We start from the raw sequence: 24,162 nt of genomic DNA, 5'->3' as shown, positions 1-24,162 counted from the left end.
CCGTGGATGAGGGTAAGGCGGTCCACACAGCCTACCTGGACCTTGCCAAGGCCTTTGACATCATCCCCCACTCTGGAATCATACATAGACTTGCTAAGCTGGGCATTAATCCCTACACCACTCGATGGGTTGCTAACTGCCTTACTGACAGAACTCACACTGTAAAAGTACCCAACTCCAAATCCAGCTCCAGATAAGTGACAAGTGGAGTACCTCAGGCTTCAGTCCTGAGAACGCTCTTGTTTGGCATCTACTTCTCTGAAGTACAGGCCAACACTAAGGGACTCTGACTAACAAAGTTTGCAGATGACTGCAAACTGGGAGCCATTAGTGAATCCCCAAATGATGTGGACACTCTACAAAAGGGCCTTACAGAAAAAGATGCTTGGTGCCAGAGCCATGGGCTCAAGCTCAATGCCAAGAAATGTATAGTTATCCCCTTTGGGAAAAAACATGTACCCGTGAATTACCACATAGGCTGCAGTACACTAAACACCGAAAGTGTGATAAGACATTTAGGGACACAGGTTGCCAGTGGTCTCACCTTCAATAACCACATCGCCACAACAGTCAGAAAATCCTTCTATGTGACACACCTCATCACGAAGGGCTTTTCATCCAGAAAAAAGGAGGTCATTGTCCCACTGTACTCATCTCTCATTAGGCCCACTATAGAATACAATGCCCAGTTTGGTATGTACCTCTAAAGACATCTGCACAACTGGAAAGGCCACAGAAATACCTCACTAAAAGAATCACAGGCCTAAAGCAGATGCCCTACGCTGACCACCTTAAAAAACTCCAGCTGTACTCTGTCGCATATCAACTACTCAGAAGCGATCTCTGCTTAACATACAAGGCCATGTCAAACCCAGGGCTGTTGGACATGCTACACTTAAAGAAATCCCAATCCCTCAGAGTCACACGCTCCAAGGATCTAAACCTTGTCATCACAATAAACAAAATAAGCTGGAGGGATAAGTTCCTGACCCAGAGACTTCCCAGACTCTGGAAAAGACTACCCATACATGTCAAGCAGATTGCCTCTTTGGCCCTATTCACAAGGAATCTTGACGATTGGATGGGAGAAAGGAAATTCACCCCGGGGATCACATCAGTCTCCCTGCTAGACAGGGATTCAGGGAAGTAAATAGTGTGGGAAGAAACAGCCAGGGAATTGTTATGGTTAGGCTTGTATAGGCCCTAGAGCAGATAGCCTAGTACCAATCTATGAACCTATGAAAAGGCAGGAAATTAGCAAACATGATAGAATTTTTTTGTTTTTAACAAAGGATATAGGGACTCTCCAAACTCTGGATCCCACACAGTTTGGTTTTGTGAAGGGTAGATCATGCCTGCTCAACCAGAGCTGTGGATGAAGGCAATGTGGTTTACACAGCCTACCTTGATCTGGCCAAGGGCTTTGATACCATTCCTCACTCAGGAATCATAGTAAAACTCAGTAAGCTAGGCATCAACTCCTATATTCACCAGGTGGGTTGCAAACTGGCTCACATATAGAACCCACAGTGTGAAAGTAGCTGACTCCAAGTCAGCCTGCCGACCAGTCACAAGTGGAGTCCCACAGGGTTCAGAGTCCTGGGTCCTCTTCTGTTTGGTATATACTTCTCTGAAGTCCAGGCCAACATGAAAGGACTCTGGCTGACAAAGTTTGCAGACAATTGCAAGGTGGGAGCTATTATTAACTCCCCAAGAGATGTTGACATCCTACAGAAAGGCCTCACTGACACCAAAGACTGGTGTCAGAACTATGGCCTTACGCTCAATGCCAAAACGTGTGTCATCATCCCCTTTGGGAAAAACCCAGTTCCCATGAATTACATCAATGGTAGTCCACTGCACAGAGAAGGCATTTAAAGAGATCTGGGAACACAGGTTGACAGCAACCTCTCTTTTGATCACCACATTGCCACTGTGGTCAGAAAGTCCTTCTATGTGGCACATCTCATTACTAAGGGTTTTGCATCCAGGAAGAAAGAGGTCATTGTCTCCCTCTACTCTTCCTTCATTAGGCCAATCATAGAGTACAATGCCCCATTTGGCATGTACCTCACTAGACACCTGCAACAACTGGAGAGGCCGCAAAAGTACCTCACAAAGAGGATTCTAGACATTAAACACTTGTCTTCTATGGACAGACTCAAAAATCTCCAACTATTCTCTGTCTCATATCGCCTACTTAGAGGCTATCTCTGCTTGATTTACAAGGCTATGTCTGACCAGCTCTGTTAGAAATGCTACATCTAAAGAAATCCCAATCCCTCCGCACCACACGCTCCAGAGACCTCTACCACAATCAACAGAACGTGCTGGAGGGACAGGTTCATAACACAAAGACTGCCCATGCTATGGAATAGACTTCCCATACATGTCAAATAGAGCACCTCACTGGCCCTCTTCAAGACAAATCTTGATGAGTGGAAGGGAAATAGAAAATTCACCCAGGGGATCACTCCATTGGCTCTACTTGACAGAGGCACTGGGAACTAAGGTCAGGTGGCACAATGCTAGGGCAATCCTATGGGCTAGGCTTGTAAATGCTCCAGGACCATTAGCCTAGTACACACCTATGAACCTATAAGTTCAGCCTGTTCACACTATTCCTGATTAATGCCTAATTTTCAGAAAACAGACAAGATCTAGCCCATACATACTTTACCATACAACCAGACTGTAAGCAAACTCCTAATGTTAGCCTATAAGATGATGTAAACAAGACAGAAGGGAGAGCAATGATGTCTCTGTAACTGAAACAAAACTAGGCCATGAAATGCTGGACAGGACATATTATAAAAATTATGCAGAAAGCAAAATGATGTAGCTCAGTGTAGCTTACAAGTCTGTAGACAAATCATGGACATTCCAAGTCCTGAAAGCTGAAGTAGCTCTAGCACTAAAAATATTCTGGGCAATGGCAACTAGCCTCCACCTTGTACAAGTTAGCAATGGCCAAACGAATAGACCCAAGTATACCATGCTTGGCAAATAGACACAAGTACTCTGTGGTGGCATCTCTACTGAAACTGTACAGCTTTTTAAATATCTTTGTAACTGGACAGATCACTATGTCAGCTTTAGCATCACTATGCTTCTCATTTGATATTCTGCACCTTCTTACATTCTCTGGATAACAGGATCTCTACTGACAGGGATGCCCTCATGGAACAGCTAGAGTACTGCCTACCACAGATTAAAGCAACAAGCACAGATAATACTAATTCAACTGCAAATTACTCTAAATGAGCAGCAAGCTTTTGTTGTTCTTCCCAGAGAGTAACAGCGTATCTACAATGATCATTAAGTGTCGATCAAAGATAGTATCAACAGATATGTTATTCTTCTCACTTACAAAACTTTTTCAAGAGGTACTGCTCTGTAGCTTACTGCCTTGTTCAAAAGCTCAAGTCCCAAATGAGATATGTCCAAACACTATAGGTGCAGTTAATCTATAGAACTCCATCCTTAGACACAAAAATGGTTGAGACGGGTTCCTATTATGTTTTCGAAAGATAACAATCGAACGTTCAGAACTTCGAAACGGACGCATTTCGAAAATCGCAGTACAGTGAAAATTGGGATCTTTGCCCTTTCCTCACTGTAGTGCGATCTCAGAGTTGGAATATATATTTAGTGGGGGGCACAGCCTCCCACAATAAAAGCTTTGCTATGCGGCCGTTTCGACGTCTTGAGCATTCGATTATGCTATCTTTCAATAACATAACATGAACCTGGTCGAGACAACATACCAGTGCAAACTTTTCCACAATTTTATGCAATTCTACATAATGCTTCAAATTACTGCACACTTACTAGCAGTATGGACTCTAAGTTCTATTATAAAAATATGTCTTCTTTTATAAAAATAATAATTTATTTCCAGTACTGTTATTAAACTACATGATGACTTATGCACGGTCTCTACTAAATCTCTCAATGCAGTTAAATTAATTTTAAATACACTATTATACAATGACTGTTTATTAACATTCAAAAAAGAACATGCTAATTGGTCAACCCTTATAAATCAAGCGAAAATTCTTCTTTTGTTTAATTTAAAAAACTAAATAAATAAACTTAACAAAAGAACAACGGAGAAAAATACAGGATAAATCAGGTATTTTAGCAAAACAAAAAAAGAAATAGAAATGATTATCTTAATATTTTCTCTGTCCCATTTCTTCTGTATGTTTAAAGCCTCTGGATTTCATTTTTTTTTCAAGTAAAAACAAAACATAAAAAGTCGTTGCTTCCTTTACGCAACACTAACGTGCTGCATAAGCATGGGAAAGTAAGTCCCATGCACAGTACATGAAGAAAGCCCCAAGATTCCGGGGGAAAGCATGGAAGAGTGCCACAACGCCATTATATAAGGGCAGTACTTAAGACAAGCAAGTTAATTTTTTTTTAAATAGTGTCATTGTATAATAAGCAGTAACCCATGGCTGGGTGTGGGTAATGCTGATTTACCTACAGTTGACTTTGCTTGGTCATGAGGGCGAAACCACACCAACCGTGGGTAAATCCAGCATTATCCACACCCAGCCATGGATTACTACTATAACAGATTATCCCTGGGATTCAATTATCCCTACACTAAGTGTACACCATTCTGAGTGAACAGACAACACAGACATAACTCACACTTTCTTCCTCCTAATTTTAGTTATCCTACTGAAATTCTTGCAGCTTTAAGTACTGACAGGAAATCATAAAGGTTACCACAAAGTGTAAACTACATATACACAAAAGTGTGATCTTTTTCAGTGACTAGAAAGCACAAAACTGTGATATGAATGTTCTTGTATACATATTGTGTATACTTAGTGTAGGATTTATTGAATCTAGCCCTATATGTTCTCAGTTTTTTATTATACAACATTTTACAAATAATTTAACACTCACTGTTTTGCTGTAAATGTGGGTCTCTCAACCGTACCGAATTCCTCAGTATTTACCGGTTTTGAGGGCAAAATAATGCGGTGCCACAATTCTCACATGGCCCCTTTAATTCCAGATTTTTTTTTTGTATTGCCACTTTAAATTTATGGCTGACATTACCACACATCACCAGCCTACAGGGCATGCATGTTGACATTAGCTATTGCCTGTTGAACTAGACTGGATATTTATTTTGAACTATTTGGGGGGAAACAGCAATGGCGAAATAAGGTCTGAACCTCCAGGTCAGAAAGTGCATTCAAAACTATAAGCTATGTTTTATTTTGTCTGTTTAACTACTGTGCAAGCTTACTATGTTAAATCTTCAATCTGCAAACTATTGTGTTATTTTACGTGCTTTAATGAACTGCTGTATTTATGTGCTGGGGCTCTGCTTAACGAACTGCTGTATTTTATTTGTTTAACGAAGTACTGAAGTCTGCTCAATGTGCTAGCACTGCTGGGCCAAATGATGTGCGTTTGCTTATCTGTTTAACAAACTATAAGCTGGGTCTGTGTCATTTTATCTGCTTAACTTGTCACTCTGCAAGCTGTGTGTGAGTGTATTTATTTTATCTGCTTTCCCGGAAACCAGACACTCTGTTTTACAAGCTATCTGCTTAATGGACTTTAATTTCAAGCTGGGACTGTGTGTATTATTTTACCTGAGCTGCTTAACTGAAAGCTGCATTTGTATGTATTGGGCCAAATGTGGTTGGGGTGTGTGGGCCTGTATGTGTTATTTTATCTGATCTGCTTTTAACGGAATGCTGTATTGGACTCGCTGTTTTACAAGCTATTTGTTTAACGGACTTTAACAAAGTACAAGCTGGGGCTGTGTGCACTTTATCTCTGCTTAACGGAAAGCTGTATTGTTATGTACCTGGCCAAATAACAGTGTGTGTGGGTGTGTGTGCATGCAAAATGCCCCAGTTAACTATAACTGGTGGTTAAGGTTACTCAGGCTCAAATCCTGTACCTTAGCCTGAATTCCCTACCCATACCACCACTTGTGTTCAGTGTTTGGCTCTTTGGTCTGTTCCTCTTAAAATTTGTGGTTTTCCAGCAAATTAGTGAGAAGAACGGAATTCACTAAATAATGATAGTCATTTAAGTTTCAGTCATCCATCTTTCAGGAAACCCATGGTAACACAAAACATTTTATTCTAGCATCTTTCCAAGATACAAGCAATGTTTAAAATGTGTCCCTGGTTATTGGACTTTTATCCCTCACAATAAATTTTGGCATTTTCCAGATTTCTTGTGCTGCAAAGTTGACAGAGACAGACTGTTGAGTGGATTTTGCAAGGAGCTGAGAGCTTTAGGGGAAGAGAAGTTTAGTGCTGCTTGTGCCAAGTCTGCTTGCATTGTTAACAGCACAACAGCTAGTGCACTTGCTTTTCATGCAGAAGACTGTGGGTTCTACTCGCACAGTATGTAGATGGATTGCAGATATTGTACTGTGTTGTACTTTTGAAGGCGGTCGATGCTGCAGTCCTGAGAATGTCCTCCTTTGAAGGAGATACCTAGTAACTATGAACCTGCTGGCTAACTACTGCAATGCAAGCTTGACTGGAATTAAATAGTCAGCCCTGACCACTTTTTCTGATTTTCTACATGGGGTCTGCTGTTTGTCAGCTTTCAACATCTCTCTCGATTCAATGCAGTTAATTTTAATTTTGTAAAAGACAACTGTATTTTAGTTTTATACAAGTTCAAAGTTTGATACAAGTTCAAACGACTATTCTGGTTATATTCTGTGTTTAATATTTTGTCTGTTCTTCAAAGTGTGTTTGAATGATGGTATCCCACAATTCCACTGTAGCTGGTGGGGTTATATAATCATATATGCAAATGTTTATTTTAATCAGTGTACAGATTTGTACCTATTTTTCATGGGCCTTTGTCCAGATTTTTGATGTTTCCAGGTTAAGAGGTATGGTGATGACTGAAAAGGATTTCAATCTACTCATCCAGTCAACAAAGAAAGACATACAAATACCACTAAATATGCTTTCCAAACCTACCCTAAGAACACTTGGAAATACTGTCGACTTCCCAGAGTAAATCTCTAGTGCCAGTGGTGGATACTACTGTATCAGTGGCAGTTCCTAAAAAGTACAGTTTTGTACCTACCATAAATGTAGATGTTCGAAGATCCACATTGCTGCAGTCCTTACATATGGGTAGTCCGCTGTCCTCGGTCGGCCCGAATACCAAAGTATTAGGCTGACGTCGGTCAAGGCGCTTAAAACTGACATCAGGACGTCAGGGTACAAAAGCGCATGACCGACGTCATATCCTCAGTCTTTTCTTGCCCCAGATGTCAGAAGGCCCTAACAAGAAAGGCCAAAGCCAAAAAACAGCAAAAAATAACCAACCACCCCTGCACTAACCATATTTACAATATGTACAACCCAAACCACACCACCACCTCTAAATACAGAGGGGAAGGAGGGAGAATTGGACTGCAGCAATGTGGATCTTGAACATCTACATTTATGGTAGGTACAAAACTGTACTATGTTCTTCATCTCACATTGCTGCAGTCCTTACATATGGGTAGAATCCCAAAGCAGAGGTAAGGGAGGATGGCAAAACTATAAAGCATTAGGGGCTGCCAAAATGCCCTGTAAAATTGCAGTGGCAAATCCAGCCCTAGATTTAGAGTAAAGTGGAAGGTGGTAATGCTTAGAGAAAGTATGCACTGAACTCCAAGTAGCTGCTTCCAAAATATCTTTAGTAGCCACCCCTTAAAAAGCTGTAGAAGTGGCAGTAGCCCTAGTGGAATGAGGCCTAATCCCAGCTGGAATCTCCTTACCATGATGGGAATAACAGAAAGCAATACAAAACCAATCCACTTAGAAATAGTTTGTTTTGAAACAGGTTTGCCCTGAGAACCCAAAGCAAAAGAAACAAACAACTGCTGAGACTGCCTGAACCCTTTAGTTCTGCTCAAATAATATCGCAACTGTCTGTGTATATCCAAAGTGTGCAAAATCCTCTCCCTTTATTTTGGGGTTTGCATAAAAGTAGGCAAATGAATAGTTTGGTTTAAAGCCACACTAGAAACCACTTTAGGCATAAAAGAAGGGTTAGTACGCAAAGACACCCTATCCTTGTGGAAAATTAAGAAAGGCTCAACCGCCATAAGGGCCTGTAATTCAGAAACCCTTCTCGCAGAGGTAATGGCCAACAAAAAAGCAGTCTTCCATGATAAATATTTCAACTCTGCAGTTGCTGCAGGCTCAAAAGGTTGTAGAGTGAGTTTCTCCAACACAAAATTGAGATCCCAAGCAGGAGTAGGAGCTCTACGTGGGGTCTTATATTCTTTGCCCTCTAAGGAATTGCTTAAACAAAGGATGAGAAAATAATGGTGGGTCACAGTCATAGTGAGCAGAAATTGCTGCAGCATGAACTTTTATAGAGGAGAAGGACAAACCTTTGTCCAATAACTCAGTAAGGTATTGAAGAGCAACACTTAAATTAGGTTTAGAAACATCAAAGTCCTTTGCTGTACTCCAAAATAAAAATCTCCTCCATTTATCTGCGTAAACTTTCCTTGTACTAGGCCTTCTGGCCTCCAAAATAACATTCAAAACTTGTTGTGGAAGCTGAGACCCTCCAGGGTTTAAAACAGAATATGCCAGGCTGTTAGATGTAGAGAGTGAAGTTTGACATTGAGTAAATGACTGTTCTCCTGAGACAGCAGGTGAGGAATCGAAGGCAAAGGCTATGGAGGCTCCCGTACCAGACTTCTCAGTAATGGGTACCAGTGCTGTCGAGGCCAATCCGGAGCTATTAAAATCATGGTTGGCTTGTCCTGTCTGACCTTCAGGAGTACCTTTGGGAGGAGAGGCAGAGGTGGAAAGGCATACACGTGAAGATTGCTCCAATTGAATGAGAGAGCATCCACTTTCCAAGCTGTGGGATGAAACCTTTTTGTGCAAAACTTTGGCAGCTGGTAATTTAGTGGAGAAGCGAACAGATCTATGTCTGGAGTTCCCCATAACACTGTCAATTTCTGAAATACATGAGGATCCAATTTCCACTCGTGGGGATCCATCATTTGCCTGCTCAACACATCTGCTAAGGAGTTCTGTGCTCCTGGCAGAAACCTTGCCTGAAGATTTAGCTGTAAACTGAGAGCAGTCTCCCACAAAATCATTGCTTGTCTGCATAGAGGATATGAATGCGTCCCCTTGCTTGTTGATGTACCACATGACAGTTGTGTTGTCTGTTTGAATCAACACCTGCCCTGGAAGAAGTAAATCCTTGAAAGCTATCAATGCAAATTGGACTGCTAACATCTCCTTCAAGTTGATATGTAAATGTTGAAGTCTGGCAGGCCACGTGTCTTGTACCCATTTTCCATTTAGATGAGCTCCCCAAGCTTTGTCTGAGGCATCTGTCGTTAGAATCTGACTCGCCTCTGGTCGGGTCACAGAGAGTCCCTTGTTTAGGTGACATTCCTGAGCCCACCACAAAAATTCCTTTTGAATGCAAGGTATTATCTGAATGACAGTGTCCATATCTTGGCAGTGCTGCGTCCATACATTTTTGAGATACCATTGTAGCTTCCTCATATGCAGTTTGGCATTTGGAAGTACCAGAATACAAGATGCCATGAACCCCAAGGCTTGAAGGACTGTCCTTGCAGTCAGCCTGGACTGACGAGACAATTGGTGGAAGTAAAGAGAAAGATTCTTTTGTTTGTCCGGGGTCAAAAAGGCCATCTGGGATGCTGTATTCAGTCTCACACCCAGAAAGCACATGTCCTGAGAGGGTACTAGACTGGACTTTATTTCGTTCACAGAATACCCCAGGCATCTTAACACTGCCATCACATAAATGTTGAAGTCTGGCAGGCCACGTGTCTTGTACCCATTTTCCATTTAGATGAGCTCCCCAAGCTTTGTCTGAGGCATCTGTCGTTAGAATCTGACTCGCCTCTGGTCGGGTCAATACCAAGAAAGGAGGGGGGGGTATCCATATTCATCAAAGACACCCACACCTCAAGACTGGTGGCAACGCACGATGCATCGGAGACCATCCAGGTGCAATTAACCATAGGCAAGACTGCTCTACAAATTGTAGCATGTTACAGGCCACCCTCACAAACTCAGGAACCTCACATGGCCTTCCTGAAAACACTAGAGGGGATAAATGTATCACCAAACACCATCATACTAGGTGACTTCAATTACCCTACTATAGACTGGGAACACTACTCAAGCCCAAACACCCTAGCCCAAAAGTTCCTGGAATTCATAAACTCAAATGCCATGGAACAACTAGTCACCATCCCCACAAGAGGAGAAAACATACTTGATCTCATCATCACGAACATGGGAGCACAATGTTCAACACCGAAGTATACCCCTCACTGGTGAGATCAGATCACAAACTAATCTCGCTGGAGGTCCTCATCCCACCCCACCTGAAATAAAAAGACCACAGTAAAGAACTTCTCGAAGCCGACTTCACACTTCTAAAGACTAGTGTGGTCTCCTTTAAGGCCCCGAGCCGACGGAAAACAGTACTCAAGCCGCTGAATCACTTACAAATGCCTTCTACCAGCACCTGCAGGACTGCATGGATAAGGCAATCCCAAGCAAAACAAAGACTCTTTGTACCAAAGGCAAGCGTCCACTCTGGTGGACCCCAGCCATAAACAAACTCTACAACAAAAGGAGGAAGCTACTACAAGATAGAGCAAAATCCTTAAAAGGTAAGACACCCTTGATCACTATAAGTAAAAACTAAGAGCTCTCATAAAATCATCCAAAGCAAATTTTGAGAGAAAAATAGCTAAAGACTCGAAAGACAATCATAAGGCCTTCTTTAGCTATGTTAGAAACCTGGGAGGAAACTCCCAGATATGCTCAGAACTAGTTCAAAATGATGTGAAGATTACTGATCCTACAGACATTGCCAACATACTGGCTGACAGGTTCAGTGCAAACTTCTCCTCCTCCCCAAAGGAGAGATATCTATACCAAGCGATTGCAGCCCCCAAACATCTCCAACGCCCAAGTGAGAACTGCTCTCTCCAAAGCAAAAACACAGCATCCATGGGACCTGATGGTGTCCCCGGCTGTGTGCTCCACGAACTCAATGAGGAATTAAACCCACAGCTAGGACAGCTGTTTAATCATAGTCTTACCTCTGGATACGCACTCCAGGAGTGGCGCACTGCAACTGTGGTCCCACTTCACAAAGGCGGTGCCTCCACCGACCCTGGAAATTACCGGCCCATTAGCTTGAGAAGCCTTATCTGCAAAGCCATGGAGAGGATCATAATGGACCTCATAAATAAAGACATAGGGAATTTGCAGACTTTGGATCCATCCCAGTTTGGCTTTGTCAAAGGCAGATCATGCCTTCTAAACTTGGTTGACTTTTTGAAACAGTCACCAAAGCCATTGATGAGGAAAGGCAGTCCATACAGCCTACCTCGATCTGGCGAAGGCCTTTGATACAATACCCCACTCGGGTATCATTGAAAAACTCATCAGCTTAAATGTTAACCCATACATCATAAGATGGGTTGCAAACTGGCTGAGTGACAGAACCCACAGGGTCAGAGTTGCTGGCGCCATGTCAGACTCAAAGCCTGTCACAAGTGGTGTACCACAGGGCTCAGTCCTGGGCCCACTCTTGTTTGGCATCTACTTTTCCAGTACAAGCAAACACAGGAGGGTTATGGCTGACAAAGTTTGCAGATGACTGCAAACTGGGCCATAGTAAAAACACATCTGACACAGATATCCTTCAGAAGGGTCTCACAGAAACGGATAACTGGTGCCAGAGCCATGGCCTAAAGTTAAATGCCAAAATGCATAGTCATACCCTTCGGGAAAAACAAGGTTACCCCTAGCTACCAAATAGGTGGCAATCCACTGAGTACAGAAGAAGTTATCAGGGACCTGGGGACCCAGGTTGATAGTAGTCTGTCATTCGACACCCATGTAGCTAAAGTAGTTAGGAAGACCTTCTACATTGCCCACCTTATCATGAAGGGATTCTCATCTAGATCAAGGGAGGTCATAGTCTCCCTATACTCATCACTCATCAGACCAATGATTGAGTACAATGCCCCATTCGGAATGTATCTGACCCGACACTTGCAGCAGCTGGAGAGGCCACAAAAGTTCCTCACCAAAAGGATAAAGGGTCTCAAACATCTGTCCTATGCTGCCCGACTGAAAGAACTCCAGCTCTATTCAGTCGCCACCGCTTGCTCAGAGGTGACCTTTGCCTAACATACAAGGCCATGTCAAACCCAGATTTGATGAATATGCTTCACCTCAAAAATCTAGATCCGTCAGAGCCACAAGGGCGGAGACTTAAACCTCGACACGGCTATTAATAGGACATGCTGGAGGGATAGATTCATCACCCAAAGACTCCCTATGCTGTGGAATAAAATCCCGGTATATGTGAGGCAGAGCACCTCGCTGGCCTTGTTCAAGAGAAATCTTGACCAATGGATGGGAGATCGCAGATATACCCCAGGGATTACCTCAGTGTCACTGCTCAACAGAGGCACAGCAAAATAATGGGTATAGTTCCCCATACTAAAGGGGTGGCGTAAGCCACAAAACTATGGGCTAGGCTTGTAAATGCCCTCGGGCAGATAGCCTAGTATGAACCTATGAACCTATGAACCTAAGTTCGTCCTTTCCTTGGGCCAGAATCAGGCAATCGTCCAAATAAGGATAGATTTGTATTCCTCTTAGCCTGAAGAAAGCTACCACTGGAGCCAGAACCTTCGTGAACACTCTGGGCGCAGTAGATAAGCCAAAGGGCAATGCAGAGAACTGATAATGAGAAGTCCCAGTCCGAAAACGCAGATACTTCCTGCAACTGGGCCTGATAGGAACATGAAGGTAAGCCTCCTTGAGATCCAGAGTCACCATCCAGTGATCTTTGCCCAGCAGAGGTAAAAGCTGTTGTAACGTCAACATTTTGAACTTGGGAATGTCCAGATATGTGTTGAGGATAGATAAATCCAAAATTGGTCTCCACGTGTTCCCTTTCTTTGGTACTAGAAACAGGCGAGAATAAAATCCTAGGCCCACTTCTGGCAGAGGGACCGGTTGTATGGCCCCTATTTGAAGTAGTAGAGAAATTTGTTTGTGAGCCTCTAGTCTTTGCTGAGGAGGAACGTCTGGCATGCCTTTGAAAGGAGGCAAGGTATGGAAATAAAACTTGTAACCTTGGTGTATGATATCCAATACCCATTTGTCTTGGGTAATCAAAATCCAATTTTCCTTGAAGAGTGCCAACCTTCCTCCCAAAGGTGCTGCCAGGCAAGAAGGATCTGGCAGCTGAAAAAGTAGGTCATTGGGCCTGTTTACGAAGGACTGGCCCCGGCCCTCACCAAGATTGTGCAGGTGAACTCCTGTTCTAGGTCTGAAAGAACTCTGAGCTCTGCCCCTACCACGCCTAGATCTACCCCTAGACTGAGAATCATAAGTAGGATACGCCCACCCTTAGCAGGCCAATTCCTACTAAACTGGAGGCTGAACTTGCAAAAAATCTTTAACAGCCTGCATAGACTTAGCCTTGTCTTCCATTTTCTTCAAGACTGACTCCACAGGTGAACCAAACAACACATCAGACTGCAAAGGAGCATCCAAAATCCTTGTCTTAACATGTTCAGATAAATTCTGATCCTTCAGCCAGGCATGCCTGCGAAGAACTGAACCAGTGGCAGCCACCCTAGACGAGGCCTGCACAGCATCAAAACCACATTGCAAAGAATGCTTACCCACCTGTTCAGAGACATGCACCAAATCTTGTAATTCTTTACACTCAATGCCTTCCGCCAGAGCATCCACCTTAGACTTCAATTGAGAAAGAAGAAAGTTTTGATATTTCAACATATGAAACTGGCAATTCAAAGCCCTCATAGCTAAGGTAGAAGAGGTATAGACCTTCTTTCCCCATCTATCCAAAGCTCTGGCCTCTTTATCTAGAGGAACCGGATTTTTTACAACAGAGGCCTTGACACCCTTAGGTCCCTGACTAATAGTTTCTGGGTCCGCCCTAGGACTCTTATAAAGATATTTATGAGCCTCAGGCACCCTGTAATACCTATCCGGTTTAACAGGCGCAGGAGGCAGAGAATCAGGATTAAGTGAAGCCTCTGAAAACACATCTTCCACAACATCCAGAACCGGAGGTATAGCCAAGGGCCTATGTTGGGGTAAAAGCAAAAATTCCCTAAGCCTTTTCCGAGAATCAGAGAAGTCCTGACCTTCCCACTTAAAATGTTCCCTCATAGAATGAAGTGTCTCTGAAAAAGAAAAATCCTCTGGAGGAGAAGCAGAAGGAGTGGAATCATCTGCATCAGAATCAGAATAAGGAGAGTACTCCTGCAAGTCTTCAGCCGAAGACTCTGAAACATCCGAAGCCTACTCAAAACTTCCCAACTCTGGCTCCACCCTAGGCCTCTTATCAGGAGGGGGCAAAGAACCTCTAATTAGAGTAATCAAATCTTCTGCCATTTTAAGCATGTGCTTCTTAGGCACAGACCCTGCTGAACTAGGAGTGACACCAACAGAAGCTAAACCTGGCCTGCCTCTGGGAGAAGCCTTGAAAACAGAAGGAGAGGGCCTAACCACCCTAGGAAGGGAGGGAGTACAGTAACCTGAGAAGCCCTTCAGCCTGACCTGCCTCTTGAGAGGCCACATTCTGCAAAATCAAAGTCTCCCCCTGAGACTCCAGAGAAGTCTCCAACGGAACCACCGGTTCCACTGAAGCCTCTAAGAACCGGCGTCCGGAACGGACGACTCATCTTGCCTGGGTTTAACTGTTTTGTCTTTGCGCTTCTCGAAGCGGGCGCCCGGAGAGTCCGACGGCATATTATAATTGCACCGCTTACAAGACCAGCCTAGCACAATCTAACCTTTCGCTTAATAGTGCCATTGAACCTAGCACAAAAGCGACACCCAACAACGCCGTGCTCAGGCCCCAAACAAGGAATGCACAAAGAATGATAATCCCTATGCGGTATCTGTTTCACAAGAAATACAGTTATTCACTTTTTCTGACATCCGTAATACACTGAGGCAAGAAAAACCAAAATATTCCCAACGGGTACTTAGCCAACTTGGATTCGGTCTGAAACTCCGAACTCGAAAAATTTCTGAGCACGAACGGCACTTGCACGCTGCTTCTGCATCGGACCATGCAGCAAAAAAGACTGATGATATGACGTCGGTCATGCGCTTTTGTACCCTGACGTCCTGATGTCAGTTTTAAGCGCCTTGACCGACGTCAGCCTAATACTTTGGTATTCGGGCCGACCGAGGACAGCGGACTACCCATATGTAAGGACTGCAGCAATGTGAGATGAAGAACATCAAGCAAAATACTTTCCAAATCACAACTGTTTTACTTCACAATTAAAACAAACTCCTGACTGACATCCAGCAATTTACTACTCCCATTAATACCTATACCTATCTAAAAGTCAGTAAGTGTGTTAAATACCTCAGTGTCAGTCATCTCATTACAGACAGTGGCAGGTGTCTAAGCCATTTCTTCCAAGTTATGAAAAGATAAAACTCTCTCTTCTAAACACTATGCATTTTTAACAATAACCTCCTCCCAATCCAAGCAGATTCCTATTCTCCATTGCACCTCTCTATACTGAGCACGGAAGCATCCAGTGTAGTAGTGTTGGCAGCCACTCCAGAAACACTAGGTAGTGCTGAGTAGTTTAACAGTCTCACTTCCTGAAATAAAGAAGCCATCACTACTTTACAACATCACTCACTGCATATTCCTAAGCTGTAACATCCTATACTGTCACTGGATCACCTTTAGCGATAGCAGCAGGTGGCCAGTCTGCCAGTGTCAGGTCCTTGAAATAAAATAAAAAAAACAGTTGTCTGTCTTCATATGAAAATTAAACACTCCATAACCTTTCCCCTCATATCCACTCAACCCACTACAGACCCATTGCAAAACTCACAAAATACCACCATATGAAATGTCAAAATCATCTCCCTCTGAATCTTCACACCCTGATATCTGACCACGAACTAAGGTCGGTACTTAAAACACTAACAATGTGCGTTTCTGTAGGCACCTTAACAGCAAAGCATTCCTTTAAACTTCAACTCAAGATGGGTCTTCGCCTCATGAATTATGGGGCTGTCACAGCGTTTTGTATGGAAATTTCCTATCACTACCACCATGTTAAACCACTTAGCAGGCAAGGCATCAATACAAGTACCACTTCCTTTCATGAAGATTATCAGATTTTTTTTAATGAAACTGTGGGATAATAATATGGAACTGCCAAATTTATCACACTGAATTTAATTTTGTTGCTCTTGAACAAACCCCAACAAATATAACTTGAAAGCCACATTTCAAAGACTTTCCTCCAGATTTGTAGCAATTTCAGAATGAATTATTGTTTTTTTCAGTAAAACAGTCCTTTTTCCTGATTTTCTCACTGCATCTGAAGCACAGTGCTTCATTGGTTTAGCTGTCATATGCTTGCCTTATTCATTAAGTCTAATTTATTTCAGAACTTTCAATCTGTAAGCAACTGAAAACTATAACATGAAATAATGAACACTGACTCACATTGTTAACATTTTTAAACTTAACATCCAAGCGGAATGTTTTTATCTTTATATATACCAACCTTCCATTACAGGCTGAAACCAGGATGCAAGCCCCATTCTTCAGCCGAAGTTCTTTGATTGTCTTCTGCATGTCTTTGTCAGAAAACTCATACCAGTTTTCAGACTCCTCAAAGTCTGATCCTGTACATATGCTTAGTTGTTCTTTCTTGACTCCTAGTGAGGTAGCTAACATTTCCTGTATGCTGCTTAGCACAGCATTGCAAGGAAAGACCTGTTGTGTTTCCTGAGATTTGCTCTGCTCAGCACAGTCCCCTTTTTTTGCAACTTGGAGTATATTAAGCAGTACTGGTTCACAGTCTATACCAGTTAGTATTTCGGTTCCACAAACCTATGGCAAAAAAGATAAACACCACACAATTAAACTCACTTTCAAGACAAAATCCCATACTAGTAACAACATTAAGGAAGTTCTATACATTTAATGTAGAATAAACATCAACATAAAACAAACAATACATCACAAGGCATAAAAACAAGATGTAATGCTTGGGTGGCATTGAGATGTGTACTGTGCTAGAGCAACTGCTTTATGCAGACAGTAGTACTCTGGGTAGGGAGAGGTCTCACCTGAAGACTGTTACAGATAAAAGTATATGTTTGTTGTAACATTTATTCAGCTTGATAAACTATTATTTAAACCTTAAATGCTTCATACTACACCAGTGATGCTATAAACAATAACATTATCAACATGCTTATTAATTAACACTGCTACCCCCTACCTTACTATACTCCTCCCATACTCTCATTGGTATTCCTAAAATACAAGTTCATAAACTGGAAAATACCTACAACAAGGTCGCTAAACATGGAGGTGAAGTTCCCAACTGCAGCCAGTACTAAAAAAAATGAAATGACATGAGCTAAAACATCAGCTAACATTCAATCAACTAAAAACATCCATAAGATACTATGCAACTCTAATGGGTGTTCCCCACTACCTCTTCTTAAACAAATGTATCCTTCCAGGAAACCTGAGATCATTCTCAGTAAAACTTTTATAAGTTTAGAAGTTAGTAAATCTTTCACCTTTCATCTAATTTTCATCAAATTTCATCAAAAATTTTCATCAAATTTTTCATCTTTTTTTTCATCTTTCATCATCTCTTCCCTCAATAATACATCTATCATAATAGAAAGCCACACTAAACTGCTAGGATGCACTTTGATGACCAGCTAAAATTTGAGCTTCATGTTCTAAGTAATATTAAGAAAACCCATCAAAAACTTGGTCTCCTTTATAGAAACAAATACTTTCTCTCTAGTATTGCTAAAAGAGCTCTTTTACATGCCTGTTACCTACCCTTCTCTATGGCTCTCAAATGTTCACCAACGTACAGACCTCGCTTATCAAATAAACTTGAATCCACTTGCAACAAGATTGCTAAATTTGCTGCTGAACTTCCATACCCTACTCATCACTGCATAGCACTTAGAAATCTTAACTGGTCAGAATTCCCCAATTACCTCCTCCTATCTCAGCTTCTAATAACTCATTCTATTCTATACCAACCCACTTTCTGTCCCAGCATTTCATCTGTCATCTCTCTATATACCCCTTCTAGAACCCTATGTAGCTCTGAACAATATCTCCTAACCATTCTCAAACCTAAGTCCAACATAGGAAAAAAATCTCTATAGGTGTTACCCTGCTGAGAACTGGAATAAACTACCTCTTGACATCCGATTCATCAGATCCAAATCCCTATTTAGAAAGTCAGAAAATTTTAACTTTAAGGAAAATAAACTGCCTGTGCTATCTTCCTCCTGACTAAATTTTCTCTCTAATTAAACTACTCTCTTATTCTTACTTCTATATCTGTCAAACCATACCTTTCTCCTTATTTCTCTTTATGGCAGATATACCACTCTTTCCTTCTCTCATTTCTGTTTCTTTTCTATAACTCAAATTCTTTTTCATTTATTATACTTTTCTAAGCCAATTTTATTTGCACTGTTTTTTTAGCTTTTCTAAGGCTTAAGGTCTATCTGTATTTTTTTATGCTACAATATTTATTCAACGTGCCAGTAATGTTAAATTCTATTGTTTATGTCTTTGTAAATTTTTGATTTACTTTATGTCTAATTATTGAAGGTTTATTGTAGAGCTTTTCTCCCTGGGTCTCCACTGAAAAAGGGCTTTGTCCCAGTTGGAATAACCTGGTTAACAAATTGTCAAATAAATACATAAATGAATAAATCTAGCAACTATTATGGTGATTCTCTACACTTCAGTTATAAATCCAAATTCCATGTCTGCTGTCCTTAGAAATTAAGCCAAACTCAACATTTTTCAAAGCTGAAACTCTTAGTCTTCCTATGCTGTGGATCATCCTTCAGTTCTTGACTCAGCCATAATTAACTTTACTCTCTAATTTCATTCCTTTCACCCCCCATACATTCTGAATTTCTCCTTTCATTTTCCCACCAGTGTGTCCCTATTCATTTTGTTTGTGTTAAACATCTGCTTCTAGTTTACTTTCCTTTTATCATTATCAATGTCTTACTGTTATTCTTATTTGTTGCTTTAGTGCCTACTTCAACAGTGTCATTTTATTTATGGAACTTTTCTCCCCAAGCCTCCACTGAAAATGGGCTTCTGATCAGCTGGTCTATCCCTATCAACGCATGAAATTAATTAATTAAATAAATGTATACTTATCTTTCTAAGATACCAGAACTGAATGATGTTGAGTAAACATAAAATGAACCAGGAAAAGAACTGTAAAATATTTTTGTCCTTGTAAGTGAATAAAATCAGGCTAAAGCATTCTCAGTCTAAGAAACAAGATAAAAAAAATTAATCAAGAGAGGATGGCTATTTCCAAAGTCTAGGTCATCAGCATCTCATACAAAAATTGAACCATAGTGCTGTAAAATCAGCAGTCAGGGGATAATACATATGCTCTTAATGTGTCAATTGTTCAGCAAGGGGATTCCTCCATGACAGATTAATGACTGAGATAATCTCCTCTTCTGTCCCAGTTTGCTATTTCTTTCAATGAAACTCCCAAGATCATGGAAGCATTCTTTCAGCATGGCTAGGACCCATGATTATTTGTTGTTACAGAGGGATGAAGCCATGACTACCACCCATTCGAGTCATAATGACGACTAAGAAACTTGCTGGAGCTGGCGAGTGTGTGTGTGTGTGTGGGGGGGGACGACACAGGACAATGGAACGTCCTTGCCAACTCCTCTTTAGGGTAGAGGGGGACAGGTGCATGTCCAGGCAAACATTCTGGCTGTAAGCACCCCTGTGCAGAACAGATTTTAAGCAGAAGTGCTGGCTTCAGGAAGGAGCGTCAGGGCAGTCTTGAGAGGATCTTACCCCCGGAAGTCAGTGTCATGCCCCTTCAGATGCCAAATACAAGCTGAACCTGGCGTGGTTACAAGCATGCACAGATGAGTTTATTTATTAATTTAGCTTTGCTTACCAGGGTTGTACACTGATCAAAGTTGACCATTAAGACGCACACTGGATAAAGCACATCGCAAAAGAAACAGACAAAATAAGAGACAGAGATTCTTAAACAGTAAAGCATAATACAAAATAAGAGACAGAGATTCTTAAACAGTAAAGCATAACACAGCAAAGAACAGTAGAAGTGTAGTTAACTTCAACTTAAAAGTAACAAATACACAAGCTAAACCAGTTAATTTTGGTATCACAATAGATACTGCTGTGGAAATTTCCATATTTATTTAAAAGGAATTTCCACTAGATGCAAGGAATGTAGAGGGTTTGGAGGAGGAGGAGGGAAATGAAGAGACATTAGGTAATATGTCCATTTTAGAGGCATCTGCATTGGGATTTTTGAAACTATTTATATATCTACTGACTGAAGCTAGGGTACAAGCTGAGGTCTTTTATGCAGTATGATACAGACTGCCAAATAGTAGGATCTAGAGAGCAGGAGACATGTTTGGCCTGGTGTAGACTAGTAGCTGGAGTAAGCAGATCAGGGGTTGACTATGAATAACTTCTGAGGATGTAGGAACATGTTTTTTTTCCTTAATTTAACTGCAAGGTGATAGTCTATTTCCATTTGTATTCATTTAAAGAGATGGGCTGAAAGTAGGAAGTCAGTTCTATGTATTATAGGAAGCCAGTTTTTTTAATATGGTTAGGGTCACTACCGCTCACTACTGTTTGGCTGTTACCTCCTGGAGGCCAAAACTGGCTGTATGGGATAGCAGAGAGTGTGAAGCTTAATGGATGGTCACTAATGCAGGAAAAAAATAAAGAGAATGCTGGTAGCTCCTTAGCCCTAATGTTCCCCTTACAAGCTCTGAAGAAGTATGATTCCTGTAAAATAATGACAAAAAAATACAAACTTGACACCTACATTGTTAACAAGTAATATATAAGTACATATTTGTCCAACTTCTAAGTAATGCAACAACTGCAAATTGAAGAAGGGACTAAGTCATGCAGACATGAGCAGGAACAGAGTGCACAGAATCAACAAAGGAAGGTTTTCTCGTAGACTAATCATTGACTAACAGCTCAATTCTGGCTCTCCCACTGTGAAAGCAGAAACTCAGCAGAGAAGGCCAGTGGACTTTTTTTTGTTTCTGAGTAAATTTCAGTAACTGGCTACTAAGTACAGTATCTGTGTATCAAGAAAAAAGAAATACAGAAGACCTGAAGGAAAATCAGCTACAAAAGGTGAGGAAAAAACACTGACTGGGTGAAGTACTGCAGCTGTTCAGCAAAAAGCAGTGCAGGCGCCAGACATGACTTCCAGTAACCTAGAGGAAAGGATAAGACAACTGCAAACAGATCTGGTTAAAATGAATGAAACACCGATGGAATATATCAACTCAAACAACAAAAGGCTGGAAAAAATGGAATAAGCTATAGACAGAGATTCAGATGAAGTGATAAAACTGTAAAAATCTGAGGTCAAAATGAAAAAAAAGCTGGCCCAATATGAGACTGTTCAAGAAGAGAGGTTTCAAAAAAAATAATAGAATTAGAGGACACAGCACATAGGGAAAACCTGAGATTTTCAGTTGGACAAGAGAAGCTGGAAGGAACAGACTATTAATTTTATGAATCTCCGCGGTGGTGGTGCTGCGGTAGCTTTGTTGCCTTACAGTAAGCCATTGTCCGGTTCGATTCTCAGATACAGCGTCTTCTGCATGGAGACTAGGTGAATGGGCGTACCTTCGTTGAAGGCTGTGCGTCAGGGCTGGCAACTCGGCATGTAAAATCAACTGCCAATCATTAGCGGACCGGAGTTCCGCTGTGGCGACCCCTAACCGGGAAAAAGCCGAAAGACACAACAACAACAACAAACAAGCAACTGGACTGGTATTCCACAACAGGAGTTGTTATTTGAAAGGCACATTGTGTGTATGCTTCAAACCTGGCCATGAGGAAGCATACTAGATATCTTTAATGGTAAAGATGCAATCCTACCAGCAGAAGTTGCTGAATTTGACAATATTGTGGCAGAAGGTCAAAGTACTAAAAGCGGGAGACAATGGAGTGTTTGTTGAAAATGATTAATCATTGTACACCAGACAGATGATGAGTAAATTTATTCTACTATTCATGGAATGTCGAGAAGCAGGGATGAAATTCAAACTACTGTACTGAGCTAACTTCAAAATATTCTTCTCTGGAGAGACAAAAATAGAAGTTATGTTCTTACCATAACGTTCCATGTTAGTTGTCTTCTTCTCGCCTTCTTTCTTGCTGGATGGGTGGGTTCACACCCCACCGCCGACCAAAAACCTCTAAAAAACGAGTTGGTTCCACCGCTCCTATAGGCTTACCCTAAATGCAAGGCTGCATGGGGCTACTCAGATCTCGCTTGTAAGCTGGGCTAGCCCAAAAATAAATAACTCCACTCCACAAGGAAAAAAAAACCTCTATAAAAAGGAAGAGGGAAGGAAGGACCTAAAAAACCTGATGAAGGAATATATACAGTATATAATATACCCATATACAAATAGAGGTGGTAGAAAAGAAGGTCACAATCAAACTCCTCTAGGTCTGTCCAGGCTAGGGGAAGGGGGGAGATTTATAGTGGAGGAGAAGAAAGAAATCTAACACGCACATGGTAAGAAGAACATAACTTCTATAACTGCTCCTGTCCATCTCTACCATTTCTGCTGGATGGGACCAAGGTCCCAGCATCTTCCTTTGGTGGCCTATCGGAACAGACTCTGGGAGAAGAGTGGAGTGGAAGTGCTCTATAGCTTCTAGCTCTAGAAGACTTATAATGAGAAACAAAGTGTGAGGAGAGTGTGAGAGGTAAGTACACAAATGCCGTCAATAGGCAGCCCCAATAGGCAGCCTGTCTGGTAAGGCTATAGAAGTGGACAAAGCTCTGGCCTTTAGTTTTGTTAGCAGCCTTGCTTCTCAAAACAAAAAAAAAAGGAAATCAGAGCCAATAGCCAGAGTGAGAGGAGAGAACTGAAAGTGAAAGAGCTTTCTGCATTGGAGACAAACAACTGACACAGGGTCCTGATCTAGTTTTCTGTTTGGTTCTATCCAAATAATACCTTACGAAGGAACATCTAACAGCCAATGGTTTTGTTCAGACCTGTGTTAAAAGCAATGAAAAAAACAGGAGGTCAAAAAGTTATGGGGGGAGGTTAGATTTTAGAGGCTACTTTACTTTAAGAAAAAAGGATTGGTCTGTCGTGAAGACCTGGCCCTTTATGAAACAAAAGGATATGGGTGAGACCCTTGGAGTGCATGGTCTGAGTGAGACTAGTCTAGTGACTGTATTGAAGTAGTAAAAGCTTCCAGGATAGCAGGATCATAGAAGCAATGAACAGGAAATAGCAGGTTCTAAGGGGGGGAAGAATCAAAGTGTAACTAAATGCAGGTAAAAAGAAGAGAAGGATCAAATATGGGAGCTAGAAAAAAAAACCTTCAGAAAAAAGCTTTTTAAAAAGTGTGACATGAATGGAGAAAAACGAAAACAAGCCCACATGAAAGAAAGAAAGTGCCAATTGAACTTTAAAAGTAGAAGGAGATGAAACTTGCATGGAAAAGTTCAGCTAGAAAATCAAGGACTATTTGATGAAGCAGTGAAAGGATTCCATGTATGAAGATAAATCTCTACTAATGGTAACGTCTTCTGCTTATTAAGATAAATCTTCCGAGTGGAAGATTTATGGAGCTACTCAAAAAATCTCTCTATGAGTGAGAGATTTGAGAGAGCCTGGCTAAGGTTGAAATCTGAGGAACCAAATTGATGAGGAGTGAGAGGGAGGGGGGGTGAATCTGGAAAGGATGATGGGATCAGATCAAAAAACCAGGGTCCACCAGGTTGCTCAGCCCAAATTGATGAAGAGACAAAGGAACCAAACCAGTATGTAGAAAGAGGAGCAGCTGAGGATTAAGGAGCGCTAGCAAGCGAGCAGAGCCCTAGTGCACTTGAGGATAGTGCGCGAGAGGACTCTACAGGTGTCTCGTAAGCCAAACTATGGACTGGAGCCGCCTCGCACTGGACTAGGGTGGCGGGGCATAGTGGCTTAATCCAATTGGAAATAATTTTGGTTTAAT

The 24,162-nt window shown here is 41.6% G+C and overlaps 1 protein-coding gene across 2 annotated transcripts in view; it reads right to left on the bottom strand.

The window, feature by feature from the left end:
• Positions 1 to 24,162, bottom strand: part of USP40 (ubiquitin specific peptidase 40) — a 3,368,940-nt gene that overhangs the window by 1,512,723 nt on the left and 1,832,055 nt on the right. For both annotated transcript variants that reach the window (XM_044075047.1, XM_044075048.1), the window contains one exon: positions 16,631 to 16,959. In XM_044075047.1, coding sequence (XP_043930982.1) covers positions 16,631 to 16,959 — 329 coding nt within the window. The remainder of the gene's footprint in view (positions 1 to 16,630; positions 16,960 to 24,162) is intronic.

Source organism: Protopterus annectens, chromosome 6.part0, assembly GCF_019279795.1.
Source record: "Protopterus annectens isolate FY-2018-M chromosome 6.part0, PAN1.0, whole genome shotgun sequence".
NCBI classification, from domain to species: Eukaryota; Metazoa; Chordata; order Ceratodontiformes; family Protopteridae; genus Protopterus; species Protopterus annectens.
The sequence above is the reverse complement of the archived record's forward strand: the minus strand, read 5'-3'. Positions and strand labels throughout refer to the sequence as shown.